A 19,285-nucleotide genomic window follows, 5' to 3' on the forward strand; every position below is an offset into this window, starting at 1 on the left:
AGCAGCAGCAGCAGTGAAGGCAGCAGCAACAACAGCAGCAGCAGCAGTGAAGGCAGCAGCAGCAGCAGCAGCAGCGGCAGCAGCAGTGAAGGCTTGCCTGCTCCCTAGCAACTTTTGAGCAGCTCCCTTCTTATTGTGGAACCCCAGTCCTAAAGCGCCTGCCTGGGGTTAGCTCTTGGCTTTCTCAGGCTGGCTCTTCTTTAGGGCTTCCAGGCTGCTATTGTCTTCCCTGTTTTCTATTTGGCTTTGTGAGCTCATGTCTTTTACAAAACTCTTTCGTGTTTGGAGGTTTCAGGAGGGAGCAAGATGAGTTGTGCGCATTTTGCTGTATAAGCCCTAACCCCAGCCATCTGCAGCCATATTTCCAGAGTTTGGTTCAGCCCCTATAAACAGAGCCTGTCGTCATGAATAATTGCAGATTAGGCTTCACTGTCTCTCTTGTACTTTTGTCTGCCTGCAAAAGTCTTTCTTTAATGTTAATTTTAAAATATTTATTATTATTGTGTGAGTGGAGACATGCTGTGGTGCATGTAGGGAGGCCAGAGGACACGTTTCTGGAATTGGTTTGCTCTTTTCCCCCTTATGTAGGTTCTGGGGCTTGAACCTGGGTCATCAGGCTTGCACAGTGAGCACCTTTACCTATGAAGCCTTCTTATTGGCTTCTTAATTGTACTTGTTTGTTTGTTTGTTTGTTTTGGTGCTGGGGACAGAACTGGGGGCCTTTCATGTGCTAGGCAAATGCTCCACCTCTGAATTACATGCCTAGCTAAACCTGCTAAATTCTTACACAGTCTTCAAAAAGAAGCTTTGCTGTCTGGCTTCTGAAAAGCCTCATTTGTTCCTAAATTACTAAAGCTGTTTAAATCTCGTGAATCTTGCTATAACCAGCCACATACAGCATCTCCCAGGTCTCCGTGAGCTCCCCGGGTCAGGCTGCTGTCCTTGCAGCTCTGCCCAGCACCTACCAGGGGCTTACAGATGTCAACCCTGAATTTGTCTCTGTGCAAGTCTACTCTGTCTTTCCCCTCTTGGCCTTCTGATCTCTTTGTATACTCTTTCCCTCTAGTAAGGGACTAGTCTATTAATCACCTCTCCTATTTCAAACAGAAAATTCTGGCCCTGCAATCCTAGTCCTTTTTATTTCTTTATTTTTGAGACAGGGTCGAACTCTCTAGCTCCCACACTGGCTTTAAACATATTCTGTAAACCAGACTGGCCTCAAATTCATGGTGATCCTCCTGCCTACACACCTCAAATGCCAGAATTACAAGAGTAAACCACCAGCTGGGAGTCATAATCTTAAAATTTAAAAAATCAGTGATTAGCCATTTCACTGTGCTAGCTTGGCATTGTATAGAAATGAATAGCCATATTGGTGTAGAAATGTTCCTAGTTTTGTACAATGCCAATGCACTATATGAACTAGGGAGAGAGTGTCTTATGAGGACGTGGTTACAACAAATAATAAAATATGTTCTAAATAATGAAAAGATCCAGAGACTAGGAGAAACAATATTTTCTAAAAATTATTCAGATCACATCTACATGCTGTACATATCACATTTATGAAACCTATCTGATCTTTGTCTCCTACTGTAAGCACAACTGAAAGACAAATTTTCTCTTAGCTCAATATAAAGTGATGATTATTACCTCCCTCATGAGATTCTCTGTCGAGAGAGTCTGAACCAGAGATATTTCAATAAATTAAACATGTATTTTTTAGTGTCAATGGTAAAAATTAAGTGATTACAAATCCTGCATTTCTCCTTTTAAAGTTTCTTTTACACTTTATTTTATGTGCATATGCATATGCATGCATTGCCTGCGTGTATGTCTGAGCACTACTTGCATGAAGAGAAATGAGGAGAACACAAGCAGGCATCAGATTCTCTGGAACTGGTGTTACAGTTTTGAGCAACATGAGGATACTGGAATTGAATCTGGACCCTCTGGAAGAGCAGCCAGTGCTCTTAATGACTGAGCCATCTCCCTCGTTTCTTAAAATAATAGTAATAAATTTCTATAAGATTTGTTCATTTAGGTTCATGTGCATGCATGTGCAGATGTGTGTGGTCTATGCATTGGGTTGGGGGAATACACGGACTCATATGCTTACGCTAGTACAATCACACAAGGAGACTAGAGGTGGCCTCTATTGTTGCTTTCTGCCTTATATACCCTTCAGACAGGGTCTCTCATTAACCCTAAATCACCTTTGCAGCTGGAGCAGCTGGTCAAGGGAATCCTGGAATCCACCTGTCTCTCTGACCATAATGATAGGGTTACAGGCCCATGTGGCCACCCATGGGCCTCGCCCAGCTTTTCACTGGATACTAGAGAGTCAAACTCGGGTCTTCATGCTTGCATGGCAAGCTCTCTTACCTGCTGAGCTATTTCTTCAGCCTAACTTTGCTTCTTAATATGAATTTTTAAAATATGCTCTTCAAGAGCAGAAAATACTAAGTAGACTGTTGTTAAATATGAAATTTAGGAAAATGCTTGAGTTCGTGCTTCAAGGAAGAATTTAAAGAAATGTTTTAACTTACAATTTCATAAAAGTTACTGTTACTCTGAAATTTCTTCTATTTTTGCAATTTATGATTTTGTTTTGCTTCAGTTAGTAACATAATCCCATCTATGTCCTGTTCATACATATTTCAAAAGTAGACAAAATGACAAGATGAATACAAGTCAGACATTGAGTCTAACTATTCATCATTTTTTTTTGATAACCAGGTATCGATTTTTGATTTTTGAAGATGGATGAAGGCTCAGAAGTTTCAACAGATGGAAATTCCTTGATCAAAGCAGTGCATCAGAGCCGGCTTCGCCTCACTAGGCTTTTGCTAGAAGGTGGCGCCTACATCAATGAAAGCAACGACCGTGGGGAAACCCCTTTAATGATTGCTTGTAAGACCAAACATGTCGACCAACAGAGCGTCGGCAGAGCCAAGATGGTTAAATATCTTCTAGAGAACAGCGCTGACCCCAACATCCAAGACAAATCCGGGAAAAGTGCCCTGATGCACGCCTGCTTGGAAAGAGCCGGCCCGGAGGTGGTCTCTTTGCTCCTCAAGAGTGGGGCAGATCTCAGCTTGCAGGACCATTCTGGCTACTCAGCTCTGGTTTATGCTATAAATGCAGAAGACAGAGATACCCTGAAAGTCCTCCTTAGTGCCTGCCAGGCAAAGGGGAAAGAGGTCATTATCATCACCACGGCGAAGTCGCCCTCGGGGAGGCACACCACCCAGCAGTACCTAAACATGCCTCCCGCAGACCTGGATGGGAGCCATCCGCCGGCCACGCCTTCGGAAATTGATATCAAAACAGCCTCGTTGCCACTTTCATATTCTTCTGAGACGGACCTGACCCTTTTTGGCTTCAAGGACAAGGAGTTGTCTGGGGGCAGTGATAATACCTGGGACCCCGACTCTCCTCGGAGGAAACCTGTGATGGCCACTAATGGGCCCAAGCTCTCCCAGGCTCCAGCCTGGATCAAGAGCACCCCATCGTTAAAGCACCAGGCCAGAGTCGCCTCCTTGCAAGAGGAGCTCCAAGATATCACTCCAGAGGAAGAAATAGCCTACAAAACCAACGCACTGGCACTCTCTAAGCGTTTCATCACCAGGCACCAGAGCATCGATGTAAAAGACACCGCACACTTGCTCAGGGCCTTTGACCAGGTCAACTCAAGGAAAATGTCACATGATGAAATAAATTACCATGCCTTGTTTCCAGAAGGAAACCAGACATGCGTGGAAATTCCCCCTGACCAGGACCCAGACTCGAATCAGATTTTTGCCTCCACTCTAAAGAGTATAGTTCAAAAGCGAAACTCGGGGGCCAATCACTACAGCTCAGATTCGCAGCTCGCTGAGGGTCTCACTCCTCCAAACTTAGAAGACGGCAAAGCTGCAAAGAAAAAGATCTTCGCGCCGTCTCCTTCCTTGCTATCAGGGTCCAAAGAATTAGTGGAGACTGCCCCTCCAGGCCCTCTGAGCAGGAGGAATCACGCGGTGTTGGAAAGGCGTGGCTCCGGAGCTTTCCCCATAGATCACAGTCTAGTGCAGAGCAGACCAGGGTTTCTGCCACCCTTGAATGTGAATCCTCACCCTCCCATTACTGACATTGGTGTCAACAACAAGATCTGCGGCCTGCTTTCTTGTGGCCAAAAAGTGCTTATGCCAACGGCCCCTATTTACCCGAAAGAGTTTAAAACCAAAAAGATGCTGTTAAGGAGACAGTCCCTGCAGACAGAACAAATTAAGCAATTAGTAAATTTTTAAGAGACCATTAGGAAACACATTATGTTCAAATGTCTGTATCAGAAAAACATAGACTTAGAGAAGAAATCTTAACTATATCCTTTTAAGTCTTAGCTAGTGCATCGCAGCTAGGCAAATCAAAATATAGTGTATTTTGTATTAGGTTCCGTGAGCAGAGCTTACTACACAGCTTCTGAGGGAATTCTAACAAAATGAAATCTGTTTTCCTCAAAATGTCCAATATTTATCAACTTTCATGTTCACCTTTTTTTTCATCTTACCAAAACATCACCAAAAAAGAAAGTTGCCTGTGTTAGAAACAATTTCTAAAATTTCAGACTGGCTTCATGTTCTGTTATGAAACAATGCTCTCAAGTCAATAATTTCCTGGGCACTTGATGTCAACAAGGTTGTAGCTTTTCTTTTCTTTTTTGTAATTAATTTATTTATTTCATGTATATGAGTACACCGTAGCTGTCTTCAGACACACCAGAAGAGGGCACTGGATACCATTTTAGATGGTTGTGAGCCACCATATGGTTGCTGGGAATTGAATTCAGGATCTCTGGAAGAGCAGTCAGTACTCTTAACTGCTGAGCCATCTCTCCAGCCCAAGGTTGTAGTTTTTCATGTTGCCAAAATCATCAAAGAAAGCACTGTCATCAGTAACAAAGGAAGAAAAAATGGAGCCTTTAAAAATGTTGACTCAGGCAGGTAAAAGTCTAATTAAAACTTGTAAAGCATGAAAACTAGATAGACAAGCTGCGTTCATATTAGCTGCTAAATCTGCATCAGAATGACAGATGGGGTGCGGGGTGGGGGGGGGGGGGAAGATGGCTCATTGGCCTTGCAAGCCTGATGGCCTGGGAGTTTGGATTCCCAGAATGCATGTGACACCTAGACAGAGTAGTGCAAGTATCTGTAATTCCAGCATTCCCTGTGGGGAGATGGGCAGAGCCAGGAGAATCCCCAGAAATGCATGGCTCAGGTAGTCTGTCTACACTCAAGCAAAGAAACCCTGCCTCAAACAAGGGGACAAGGATTTCTGATACCAAAGGCTGTCCTCCGACAGGCCGACTCCCCATCCTCCAAACTATCCGGGCAAGGCAGCAAACCATATTCCAAATCCTGTTGTTTTTGTACCATACATTGCTTTCAAACAAACTTACCAATCACGCTATCTTACGGAATTACTCCTGTTATTTTTGAGTATTCTGTCCATAGGTTTCCAATATCGAGATAATATAAAAAGTAAAAAGGTTTCACCCTGATATACATAATTCTTGTCTTCCCAAAAGAAACACCCAAAACAGAGTGGTGGTGGAGGAGCAAGAAGTTTGGGATCGAACACAAATGGGAATTAAACGCTTGCTTCATCTTAAAAAAGAAACACTGATTAGTAGATTAGTTTAGTTTAGCTAAAATTACAAAAGCCAAGTAGAAACTTAATCATAAGGTGTATTACAGGGTCACTACTAAGCAATATCTTTATTTCTGATATGTAGTTATTAGACAGTCATATAAAGATATATAAAGATAATGTCCTTGGTGTGACATCTGGATCATCTAGTATTTTAGGGTCTATGAATAACTTGTAACAAAATACACATTACTATAAGATATTTAAAAAAAATGACAGTATTACCTACATGACTTCAAAGTATAGTGTTCAAAGAATTCTTCACTCCAGCAGTTCTGAAGCAAAGACTAACCGAAGTGCTAGAAAACCAAGGGTGTGAGTGTAATGACATCATCTACAGCTTCATTTCTTTGCCCAACAGGTGGCATGAGGCCTTTCTTGGTAATTTGATATAAGCATTTTGAAATGTACATAGAAATTATTTAATTATTTGTGGCTTTTATTTAAAAAAAAAACTAAATCGCAGGTTTTTCCATTTAATGTTTTGGAGAGACTCTTAATTACATTAGAAATATTTTTTATTCAGAAATTAAAATTGTACTGATATTTATAAGTAGCTGAATTCCTTTCGCAAGTTTTAATATCACAAAAAGTACTTGACCTCACATGGTAAGGAGACAGTTTGGAAAAGTATGTAAATAGAGTAACTTGTTATCAAGATGGCATCAATAAAGATTTAAAATATCATTTTGACTGTTTTATTTCTCCTTCAAATACCAATAGTATTTCAACATAACTTCAAAAGAAATTGTCCCACACATGTACTTTAAATAACAAAAAGATAAGAGTACTTGTCTTCCCAACATGAAAACACAATTTGACATGATTAAAACTTTGTTGACCATCACCAGGATTTTTAACCTTCTCGCAGTCCTAAGCACACATACCCAGGTTGTCAGAGTCTAGCTGTAAAGCTACTCGGCCAGGCTTCTTACTGCACTAAATTAAATGTGTCGCTGGGCACAGATGATGAGTCTCCAATGTTTCCTACAGGAATCATGTGTGTGTGTGTGTGTGTGTGTGTGTGTGTGTGTGTGTGTGTGTGTGTGTATTACATTTATGTTTAAATTTCATATAGAGTTTGATTTAACACTTTTAACTTAGGGGTTTTACAGGTACTGTTCTTACTCCTGGTGAGCAGGGTTTCCTAGACTGTAGTTAATATAGACCCAAGGGATTGTCATTTGGAGGGGACAGGCAGCCTTGTTACTAAGATGAACTTGACACTGCCTCTGCAGAGAAGGCAGTGACACCTGCACAGTGTCTCCTTGGTGGGCACGCACAGGGCAGGTGTGTAGCCACAGAGCCCTTTACAAATCTCCTTCTGTTCCTAATAACTGTGATTCCTGTATTTGCTTAACAGAGATATTGCATTTTGAAGGTGATGTTTGAGGGTGATGAGTTTCCAGGAATGGTAGAGCTAGCAAGCCAGTCAGCTGTAGCAGACTGTTCCAGCAGCCTCTCAGTATGGACAGGTGAGTCAGTAGTCCTAAAGAACAAAGTTACTTCACCTGCAGGGAAACAAATAGAAACAGATATCGCCATGTTAAGCAAAACATGCCAGACTTAGGTAAACATACATATTTTGCCATGTGGATTCTAGATTTAAATGTATATTTAAATATGGCTACCATATGGACATGTACGTGGGACTATTTGGGGAGGAAGGAGACTAAGTGGAAGGGGAGCAAATCCTGTATGAATATATTAAAACGAGGCTAAAGAGATGGTTCGGTGGTAAAGTACTTGCTGGGCAAACACAGAGATATGAGATCATATCTTCAGCCTTGCATAAAAGCTAAGCACAGACATGAGCCAGGGAGGTAGAGGCAAGAGCTGGGGACAGGGGCGGTTAGCCAGTTCCAGGTTTAGCGAGGGACCTTGTCTCAAAAAATAAAGAGGAAACAATAAAGGAAGACACCCAATGTTGACCACTGGTTTGCACACTCATACACATCCACTCTCATGTGTGCACATTCACATATGCATGAATGTACTCGTGCCAGACTTAGGCAAATATATATATATGAACATACATCACATACAAATAGATGTTACAGTTGTTGCAAGGTGACTCCATCAAAGAACACATGAATACTCATAAAGCCAAATTAGAACATTTGTATTACTGGATGGCGGCTGCGTAGAGAACTTGCCCAAATCCTGCATCCCCAAACCTTGCCATTCTTTACCTTTTATGAACAACCTCACATTTGGTTAGCAAGAACTATTAACAGAAGCCAAAAAGGCAAGTTCTGCCAAACATGCCCAGCAATGCTTTTCAAAACCAACTCTCCCTTCCTCCCTCCCTCCCTATCTTCCTCTTTTTCTCTCTCCTCCCTTTCTCCACCTTTCATTCTCTCTCACCCTCCCAAGCTGACATGCTGCTTTTGTGAACCTTCTCTAAAAATCTACAAGTAGAGGGAATGAATGGAAAGCGAAGGCTGGGAAGGATGCCCTGCAGATAACAGAAATCACCGGAGGACTCCACTATGCTGGGACGCAGGATCAAATCTGCAGTGAGAGGCAGTCGGGAACGCAGGAGGTTCAGTAAGTAGAGTTAGGATGATCAATGACAGATAAAGGAAATAGACAGCTCCGGTTAATCACTAGCTTGGTACAGTCACTGTGTGCTGGAACTGCCAACGGGCTTGGATCACGTGACTGGAAGATTAATCTGTGTCCACTACTGATCCAGCATTCCTTGATCAACTGTGAAAGATCAGATTCTGGGAATGACATTTAAACCAGGATGTGCATGTAAGAAGACATGTGGTTTGAAGTGAAAATGTTCCCCATAGGCTCCCGTTCTGAACACTTGTCCTTTAGGCTGGTGGCTCCATTTTGTGATGCTGGGAACTTTCTGAGGTGGGGCCTGGCTGGCAGAGAAATCACTTGGCACACACTTTTGCAGAGTATAGTACGAGCCCTGGTTCTGGGTCACTGTCTACACCCTGTTTGCTGTACAGGAGACAGCCATAGCTGTATGGTCCCACTGCCATGCATCCCGCCCCATGGTGGACTGAAACCCTCCAAGACTATGCCGCCAAATAAAGCCTTCTCTCCTCCATTGCTCTGTAGGTGATTTGTCACATTGATTCACAACTAATCAATGCAAGAAGATAAAAAATATGATAAAGAGTCTGCAAAAACAGTTAAATGTAAGCAAAAGAAGTAGTATTTAGGGGCTGGAGAGATGGCTCAGCAGCTAAGAACACTGACTGATTGATCTTCAGAGGTCCTGAGTTCAATTCTCCGCAACTACATGATGGCTCACAATCATCTGTAATGAGATCTGATGCCCTTTTCAAGTGTGTCTGAAGACAGCAATAAATAATGTAGTTACACATTAAATAAATAAGTAAATAAATAAATAGTAGTACTTAGCTCAAGAAGAGTCCTGAGATTGGCAGGCTGGCCTTCTATTCTGTGATGGATGATGACATGACTTAGCCCAGAGTCTTCAGGCGCAATCAAACATGACTGAAAAGGAAACTACTAGAGTATTTCCATGAGGGCTGCCAATCCATAGAGATGCTTGTCCTAGGGAGAGAGAGGTGCCATTCCTGGAAACACAGAAAGGGGGTGGCTGTGGATCAGACGCTCAACAGGAGGGCCTCTTACCTAATGGTCTTTCTTTGAGATTGCCTTTACTTGTTCTAGACTGAACAGGGGAAGTTGAAGGCAGATCCTAGGATTTCAGTCATGACACAGCCTTCTGCTTTGTTTTTGTGCTCACTCAATGTTGGTTGGGATGGCACAGATTTTGATTGCCCGAGAACACATTTCAATCCAAATCAATTTTCTCAAATTGAAAAAAGGTTTTAAAAAACCACTTACTAGCTGGCTCCTGCAACTGTGGGTTCTTACTGGGACCAAGAATTTGGAATAAAGGAATAAATGTCACTTCCACTGAGAGACACGTGGAAACTGCCCTGAAGTGGAAGCTGATGGAACATTCTGGCCAGTGCAGATGTGAGTCTATCCTACAGCAGGCAGCCATGTTGGAGCAGTTCTAAGAACTACAAAATCAGTGGAAAGGAAGATGGTGGAACAGAAGGACCTCACTGGGTAAAGCTCTTAAATTACCATAGCCACTGATAAAGTAAGTTATTACAGTCCCACACAGGTGGGAGTATCAAAAGGCTGGTGTACAACAAGAGAACAGGAATGCGTGTGTGTGTGTGTGTGTGTGTGTGTGTGTGTGTGAATGTGTGTGTGTGTAAGTGTGTGAATGTGTGCAAGTGTGTATGTGAATGTGTGTGTGTGTACGTGTGTGCATGCATGTGTGTGAATGTGTGCATGTGTGTGAATGTGTGCAAGTGTGTGTGCATGTGTGTGCGCATGTGTGTGTGAATGTGTGTGTGCGCGTGTGTGTGAATATGTGCAAGTGTGTGTGCATGTGTGTGTGTGCATGTGTGTGTGTGTATGTGTGTGTGTGTGTGTATGATGCTGGGGACTGAACCCAGGACCTTTCTCATGCTATGGTAGTGTGAATGAGAACTACCCCCATAGGCACAGTATTTGAGGACTTTCTTCCCAGGTGGTGGTGTTGTTTGCTGGGTGGTTGGGTCTGTAGCCTCCCTGGTGGAAGTCTGTCACTGCAGGGAGCTTTCAGGTTGGTAGCTTTGCCCCACTTCTAGCTCACTGTGTCTACTTCATGTTTGCCATTGAAGATGTGAGCACTCAAAAAAAAGAAAGAAAGAAAGAAGGAAGGAAGGAAAGAAGAAAAGAAAGAAAGAAAGAAAGAAAGAAAGAAAGAGAGAAAGAAGGAAGGAAGGAAAGAAAGAAAGAGAGAGAGAAGAAAAGAAAAGATGTGAGCACTCAGCTTCCTGCTCAGGTTGTCTGCTATCATGCCTCTGCACCACTATGTTAGACTCCTATACCTTTGGAACTGTAAGCCAAAATAAATTCTCCTTAATTTGCATTTGCTCATGGTGCTTTATCACAGCAACAGGCATAACAAACACACATTAGACAAGCTCTGTCCTGAGCCCAGGAGCTTTTGTCCTTTCTTAATCAGCTCTTGACCTGACAAAGAAGCAAGACTTTCACAGACAAATATCTTAATTAAAAATGTGGACTTCTGTTATTTTCTTTCACTCCAAGAAAAGAGAGAGAGAAAGAGGGAGAAGGAGAGAGAGAGAGAAACAGTCTTTTTTTTATTAGATGTTTTCTTCATTTACATGTCATACAATATCTCCTTTCTCAGGTTCCCCTCTGAAAAAAAAAAAAAGTAAAATAAAATAAGAAAACAAAAACAAAAACAAACCCCTATTCCCTTCCCCCTCCCCCTGCTCACCACCCCACCCTCTCCTGCTTACTGGCCCTGGCATTCCCCTATACTGGAGCATAGAACTTTCACAGGGCCTCTCCTCCCATTGATGACAGACTTGGCCATCCTCTGCTATACGCATGCTGCTGGAGCCATGAGTCCCACCAAGTATACTCTTTGGTTGATGGTTTTAGTCCCTGGGAGCTCTGAAGGTACTAGTTAGTTCATACTGTTGTTCATCCTAAGGGGCTGCAAGCCCTTCAGCTCCTTGGGTCCTTTCTCTAGCTTCTTCACTGGGGACCCTATACTCGGTACAATGATTGGCTGTGGGCCTCTACTTCTGTATTAGTCAGGTACTGTCAGAGCCTCTCAGGAGACAGCTATATCAGGCTCCTGTTAGCCAGCACTTGCTGGCATCCACAATAGTGTCTGGATTTGACGACTGAATATGGGAAGGATTCCCAGGTAGAGCAGTCTCTGGATTATCCTTCCTTCAATCTCTGCTCCATAGTTAGTCTCTACAACTCCTTCCATGGGTATTTTGTTCCCCCTTTTATGAAAGAATGAAGTATCCACATTTTGGTTTTACTTCTTCTTGAGTTTTTTGTGGTTTGTGGATTGTACTTTGTATATTCCTATCGTCTGGGCTAATATCCACTTATCAGAGAGTGCATACCATGTGTGTTCTTTTGTGATTGGATTACCTCACTAAGGATATTTTCCAGATCCATCCATTTCCCCAAGAATTTCATAAATTCATTGTTTTTAATAGCTGAGTAGTACTCCATTGTGTAGATGTACCACATTTTCTGTATCCATTCCTCTGTTGAGGGACATCTGGGTTGTTTCCAGTTTCTGGCTATTAGAAATAAGGCTGCTATGAACATAGTGGAGCATGTGTCCTTATTACATGTTGGAGCATCTTCTGAGTATATGCCCAGGAGTTGTATAGCTGGGTCCTCTGGTAGTACTATGTCCAATTTCCTGAGGAACTGCCAAACTGATTTCCAGAGTGGTTGTACCAGCTTGCAATCCCACCAGCAATGACGGAGTGCTCCTCAAGAAAGAGAGTCTTAATCTACAGTAGTAATGAAGCACAGGTGGCTCAGGCTCCAGAGATCATGGGACAAGCTCTCCAGCAAGCCTGGGCACAGGAACAAAGGCAATGAATGGGAAGGGTCAAGGATAGTGGCCAGCCACCCCTCCACACACACTGTAACTGTGGGCTGTGTGAGAGTTTTATTGTCTAAGATTATGAACTAATTTAAATATGTAGGAGAGCCAACATCACTATGGGAGTGGGGTGAGGTGGAGTGAAGTCTTTAGGAAGTAGCATTACTTAAAGAATGTCTTCCTTAGAATGGAAACTAGGTCTACAATTAGTGAAGGTTTTCATTTTTCTCTCCCAACTAGTATGAAGTAGCATCAATGAACCCCGCTGAGAAAGAAAGCTCCAGCTGGCTTCTTCCCTGTCCTATGCCATCAGCCAGGTTCCATGTTGGTCATGCAAACTTTTCTCTGCTCTGTAGTGGACTAGTGGCCACAGCCCCATGAACATTTCTTCCATTTCTTGAACCCCCTTTCCTATCATCCTGCTTTGGGCCTTCATTTCTCTTCTCTGAGAATCCCCAGGCTCCTGGTTGGCTCTCCCTGCCTTCTATTGACGACAACCCTTCTCTGCTTCCAGAAGGGCTGTGATCCCTGGAGAGTCCAAGCACCTCAGAGGCATCTCAAGGTTTCTTCTCAGCTGTCTGGGGCCTTTCCCACAATCTGGATGGAGTCTTGACATGGAGGTCACAGTGAAATATTTGTAGAGTTTTGGTACATGGAGATCAGGTATCTATTCTATTTCCTCTTCCCTGAGCCCCAGGAAACTGTGGTCTTCTTCCAAAACCACATGATGGGTCAAACTGTGGTCCAGGCTTCTGCTAATGGGTATAAAGAAGAGAGACAAGTAATGACAAAGTAGAAAAGTAATATAAACGTGGCTGCTAGAACAGCAACCTCAGTTCCTCTATGGGCCTGTCTACGTCAAGCCCCAGGAGAAGTCCTTCTTGGGCTGGCCAACTTGATCAATCTCTTTTTCTACAGGAAAAGCTTGGGCGTGTCTGAATCTTTCTTTTTAAGACTCACCTATTCTTGCCTTTGTTCATGAACTCTTGTGACTCTCAGGGCCTTGAAAGCTCCTCACAGGCAGGCTCACATCCAAAACAAGGAGAGAGATACAGCACCTTTCTATGAATTTGCTAGATTCAGCTTACTGGGAGTAAAAACCACAGAGAACTAAGATACCAAGCAAATCAACAAACTGTTCCAAATTACTTTTAATAATTTCCCACTGGAGAAATCAACTCTTCATGGCTAATGAGTGGTTACACTGCTCTCACAGGACCAAAAGCAATTGTGGATCTGAAAGGCTCTGAAATTTGGAACAATCAAACTTCTTATCAATGGCTCCTCTAGGGTGGAAGGGTCTTGTGAGTTGTGGGAAGCAGAACTTAAAGGCTATGGGACTACAACACTGATGCCCTAGGCTTGTGGAATGTGGGAGAGTCAAGTACTTTGTGTTGAACTTCTTTCCAAAATTCTTCTGTGCATGTGAACAACATTGCATAGAATGCTGTCCCATAATGCTGTCTTGTGACCCACAGCATCTTTCTACATTAACAAAAGCTGAAAGGGCTGGCTTCTCAGTACCTGTTAGCAATTTATGCATTTTCTATATCAAGGTCTGTGAAAATACTATCAAAGATCGATATATATACCTTACAACAGTAAAATAGACCTCTCAGTAATTCCCTGCCATACACATCCAAGTGCACATGTTGGCACAGCCATGGCATTTTCATGACTTCCCCAAATCGCCCCACTGCCCACCCCAATACTCTACGATGAGCATTCATCATTCTGACCTCTGTTGGGAGCTCTTGGACTTTGTACAAATGGATCCACAGAGTATGTGCTCAGCTGTCCCATTCCTTCTATGCTGTGTTTACTATTATCCTGACTGTGAATAAGCGGTTCGCACAGTTTTAGGGCAGTGTAGTAAGTCCATTATATTTAGCAGTCTCCTTGCTGATGGAAATGTGTTGTTTCTAATTAGGGGCTCAGGATACAACTGCCACCAACATTCTGTCACAAATCTTTTTCTGTAAACACAGGCACTCTCTTGACTTTACGTTTATGGATTGAATGGCTGGGTCCTAGGGCAGAGTTATTATCTTTATTGGATACTGCAGAAATGCTCCCCTGCCCCCTGCACAAGTTGTCAGTCCTTATAGTGCCAGCCATTCTGTGACAGGAGCACTGGTATCTCACTGTGCCTTAAATGGCCTTTCCTGGATGAGAGGTAATACTGTCAGAACCTTTCCAGAAAAACTTGGGCATATAAATATTTTATTTCGTGATGTATCTGTTAATTTTTGTCTCATTTTTAAATTCAAACTTTTGACTTTTTAACCAGTTTATAGGACTTCTTTGCATAAAATAACAGTCCATTGTCAGATATGCCTCAGTGGTGTCTCTGATTTTATCTTTAAGAACTTATTTTTGTTTCATGTGTATGGGTGTTTTGTCTGAATGTATGCCTGTGCACTACATGAGTGCAGTAGTTGAGGAGGCCAGAAGATGGCATCGGATTCTGTAGACCTGGAGTTTCAGACCTTTGTGAGCCACCGAGTCCTATGGAAAAGCAGCCAGTGCTCTTAATTACTGAGCTATCTCAACGGTGTCTTGTAATGAAAAGTTTGTTAAAGTCCACTTATGCCTATTTTCGTTTAGAGTTAGTCCTTCCTGCCCTCCTCTGGAGTCATGAAGCCTCTAGACTCACTGCCAAATGCCTACAGGCTCAGCTTTTATGTTTAGGCCAAAGGTGCTCTTCAGTCGTGTGTGTGTGTGTGTGTGTGTGTGTGTGTGTGTGTGTGAAGTCGTAAGCACTATCGTTTTCCCACACAAGTGACCATTCAGAATGTATTTTGCAGCAGAATAAATCTCACAATTCTCTTTTAAGTTCTTTTGCTTCTTAGAACACCTTAAGTTCCTTTAGGCCTTAATCTAAGTGGCAATGTCTAGAATGTCACTTAACCATTACATAATGTTGTTTTAAGACTATTAGGCCAGAAAGATGGCTCAGCAGTAAAGCTGCTTGCTGCTGAGCTGACAGCTGAGTGATCTCCAGTGTGCACATTGTGGAAGGAGAGAACCCACTCCTCACATTGTCCTCTGACCTCCATACACTCACAATGGCACACATACACACACAGAGAGACTCTTCTCAAGAAAGCTGCTAAGGGTTAGATAGAGAGAACTTAATTCTGGACAAAAATATACTGTACCTCTAACTTCATCAAAAAGTAGTTCATTTATTGATTCAAGTCTTTTTACAAAATTAATGAATGATGATTACAGAGACATTATAAAAAATTTGCTTTTGAGACAAGGTATCACAATATAGCCCAGGCTGGCCTTGAATTCTTGATCTTCCTGTTTTAGTCTCAGAAGTCCTGGGGTTTTACAAGCACATGCTACCACACCCAGCTTGAACACTTTCACTATAATTTTAAAACAATTTTATTGCAGTTGGTAAAGTCTTGTACAGACATGTACTGCCATGAGACATTATAAAGTCAGAGTACGCACACAACAAGCATTTCTGATTTGATAAATTTATCATATACCAATAATTACAATTAATACAGCCATTGATTGAGACCAAAGCAGCAAAGAATCATAAAACCAAAGAGAAAGTGATTTAGAAGATATAGATAGATAGATAGATAGACCAACCAACAGGTAGATATAGATATAGATATAGATACAGATATAAAAACTATATTGTTAAAGAGTGACTCGGATTCCAATGGCTTGTTTAAATTCATGGTTTTGTGGTTCTAAAATATCATAGAAAACTTGGGTTTTATTAAAGTAGTCTCGAATGTAAAGTAAATCTTCAGTGGAATAAATGTCATCTTTTCCAGTCCAGATGGTTAAGCTGTACCTGCATTAAAACAGAGGTGAATAGGTAAGACGGAGAGATAAGAAGCCGATAGAGAATTCCCCACAGCCCACAGCCCACAGCCCACAGCATGGTCTAACCATACTGCCCTGTTCCACTCCTTCATCAACATCAAAGCAATCAGCAACAAAACAAATCCCCACTGCTACCGTATAAATTATGTAATTTCTATATTTCAATTACGAGATGTTCAGTGGCTTAGAGACCCACGCTGTAGCACTGGAAATGAGTCATGTTTTGTAAAAGGAGCTGCTGATCAAAGACTCTGTCCCCCAAATAAAATTACAACTATAAACCTGGGTTTGCTCAATAGCCTGGTCAGACTGAAATGAAATGCATGATGGGAAGAGACTGTGAAGTGATCAAGAACCATTGTCATTCCCAACATGCAGTCACTAATGATAGCCCCACTATGCCTTTGAGGTTTTCTCATGAAGTGACTGGACTGCCAAGAGATGTCATTAACAAGAGCAAATGGGTTGATGAACAGGCTCTCCGGTTAGAGCACCATTGCAAAGCCTGGTGACCTGAGCTCAATTCTGAGGACCTGCTGGTGGAAGGAGAGAGAACCAGTTCCTTCAAGTTGTCCTCAACCTCTGCATGCATACTGTGAGGCACATGCGACCCTCACCACACATAAAATACAAAAATAAAATGAGAAAAAGGAAGAAGACAATTTTTAAAATAAGAGTATATGTTAAGTGTTACACACGTACAAGCGTTACCACAGTCTGAGCATTATTTGCTCTGTTTTCCTTTTTCCTGATATGGCTGTGGAGCTGTGCCTGGAAACAGGACACTCTCCAGGAGTCACACCCCTATTTTCTCTATAAACCTGTGGGAATCCAGGGGAGAGCTCTAGGACGTTTAATGGTGACACAGTGAGGGGCGTGACTTTGCTAAAAGTTCCTGTCCTGAGGAGATTTGAGCAGAAAAAAACACAACAGAGGGAGATGCTTCACACTTAGTCCCCAGAAGTGACACGTGACACACTGACAAGAATTTTAAACTATGTTATAGGTCACAGAAAAGAGTGAACATTCGCTTTTAACTCTGTATTTTTTTTCTTAGATAGAATCTGCTAATTTATCTGGGTTCCATGGTAACGAACCTTATAACAAGACACAGATATGATCATTTAGGTTAAGAAAAGAATTTTCCAGGTCATTTCTGCCTCATTAAATAGCTTTCCACTTTATTAAAACTAAAATAGGATAAATAAGATTGTTAAAGGATATCTTAAACTGGATCCATTTAAATCAATGGCCAGGATATATTTTTAAAATTTTTTTATATTGTGAAAAAAATCACAGATGGTATTTAAATCAGAAATGTAGATTTCTAACCAATTATTATAAAGTGAATGTTAATGTAACCAAAACACAAAGCAAGAAACTGTGGGTGGCCAGCACCTTGGGGCATCTGTGCGTCTCTGCTTTCTCACATCCTGCCCTTGGATCCTCTCCTCTCAGCTGTTCTACATGTTCGTAACACTGCAGAATGGTCCCCAGCCTCATCGCAGAAGATGGGGAAGCATTCTGCATGTTCATAAAGTAACAACTCATAGAGGAGGCAGAAAACAAGGACAAGAATTTATACACTGAACTTTAGGACTCTCAGCTTTATCAACAAACATTAAAGGGCATGCAAGGTCAGATAGGTCCTGACGGCAACAGTGGAGGACCTCAGACCCTCCTCCAATATCAAAGAAGTATCAGATCTAACGTGCTACAGATCAAGAGAGAGCTGCGGGATGCCTCACCCGACTGACAGGGAACAAGGACTTCTTGGTAGCAGATGAAATCTTCTCTAACATAGATTAAATTATAGGCCACAAAGCCAGCCTTAATGAAATTGAAATACTTCCTAATAATGTATCATACTATACTGAACTAGAACTATAAATCAGTAGCAAGGGAAACCACAGAAACTAAGCCGACACTCAGACTGGGTGATGTACTTTTGTTACTCATTTACTTCTGAGGATCAAATCCATGACTTTTGTATCCCAGGCAAGCACTCTACCAACATACACAACCCCTAAAAACACACTTTTGAATGAACACTGAGACACTGAATAAGGCAGAGAGAAAATTTTAAAAGCTTCTAGTCTCGAATGAAAATAAGAGCATAATTCACTAGAACCCTGGATGCTAGCTAAGGTAGTTCTGACGGGAAAGCTGCCTCTGAAACTGGCAGAGGAAAACATAGGGAATATAGGTAGAGGCAAGGACCTTCTGAGACGAGCTCTAAACGCCCAGGAAACAACTCTAAGAATTGACAATGGAGTTACATGCAGTTAGAAAGTCCCTGCACGGCACAAGAAACCACCACCAGGGTGAGCACACAGCCTACAGAAGGGAAGGAAGTCTGTGCCAGCGGCACTCAGAGCTACCATTTAGAAAACAGAAAGAATTGTGAAAATTAGACATCCAAGCCCTAAGTCTTATAGTCAATAATGAGCTAATGAATTGAATAGGAGTTTCTCAAAAGGACACAAACAGCCAATAATATTTTTAAAACTCTCCAGTTTTTAGCCACCAAAGAAAAGAAAAGGAAAAAGAAAAAGGAAAGGAAAGGAAAGGAAAGGAAAGGAAAGTTTTGAGGTTCCATATTAGCACTAGAAAACAATAAATTCTGTGGAGAATGCAAGAAAAGAGAAACCACTGGTGGACTTCAGATGGCAGGGACAGTGAGGACACTGGTGGAATATCAGACTGCACAGTGAAGACACTGGTGGGCATCAGACTGCAGGACAGTGAGGAGATTTGTGTAGAGGTTGCTCAAAATACTGAAGATAAAACTATCATAAGACCTAGATATGGCACTCCCAGACATACACGCAAAGCATCCCACATCCTATCAAACAGATACTTGCACATTCATGTCTATTTTCCACTATTCACAACAGTAAGGAATGGAATCATCCTAAACTTCCATCAACAGATGGCTAAAGAACATGTGGCACATATATATACAGTGGAATTTTATTCAGCCATAAACAAAAATGGTATCACATTTGTTGGAAAATATAGCTGAAAATAATTTTAAATAAAGTATCTCAAGCTCAGAAAGATAATTTTCTCTGAATTAAAAGATTCCATCCCCAGGACAACTCCTCAAGACCTAGGAACTACTAAAGGAAGATGACTTAACATTCAGGAAGTAAACAACTCCCAAGTCTCAGGAAGTTCCTAAAATTTACCAGACTCAGAAGACCTCGACCTCCTCCTCCTCCTCCTGCTCCTCCTCCTCCTCCTCTTGTTTCTCCTCCTGCTCCTCCTCCCCCTCCTCCTGCTCCTCCTCCC

General features: G+C 42.1%; 2 protein-coding genes across 3 annotated transcripts in view; one reads left to right on the forward strand and one right to left on the reverse strand.

The window, feature by feature from the left end:
• The window catches only part of Ankrd34b (ankyrin repeat domain 34B), a 40,124-nt gene extending 35,361 nt beyond the window's left edge, over positions 1-4,763 (forward strand). For both annotated transcript variants that reach the window (XM_031360466.1, XM_031360465.1), the window contains one exon: positions 2,740-4,763. In XM_031360466.1, coding sequence (XP_031216326.1) covers positions 2,763-4,289 — 1,527 coding nt within the window. In that variant the 5' untranslated portion in view covers positions 2,740-2,762 and the 3' untranslated portion in view covers positions 4,290-4,763. The remainder of the gene's footprint in view (positions 1-2,739) is intronic.
• A 10,541-nt stretch (positions 4,764-15,304) lies between these two features.
• The window catches only part of Fam151b (family with sequence similarity 151 member B), a 36,407-nt gene continuing 32,426 nt past the window's right edge, over positions 15,305-19,285 (reverse strand). The window contains exon 6 of the mRNA XM_031360742.1: positions 15,305-15,959. Coding sequence (XP_031216602.1) covers positions 15,800-15,959 — 160 coding nt within the window. The 3' untranslated portion in view covers positions 15,305-15,799. The remainder of the gene's footprint in view (positions 15,960-19,285) is intronic.

This window comes from Mastomys coucha, unplaced genomic scaffold, assembly GCF_008632895.1.
Source record: "Mastomys coucha isolate ucsf_1 unplaced genomic scaffold, UCSF_Mcou_1 pScaffold8, whole genome shotgun sequence".
Taxonomy (NCBI): Eukaryota; Metazoa; Chordata; class Mammalia; order Rodentia; family Muridae; genus Mastomys; species Mastomys coucha.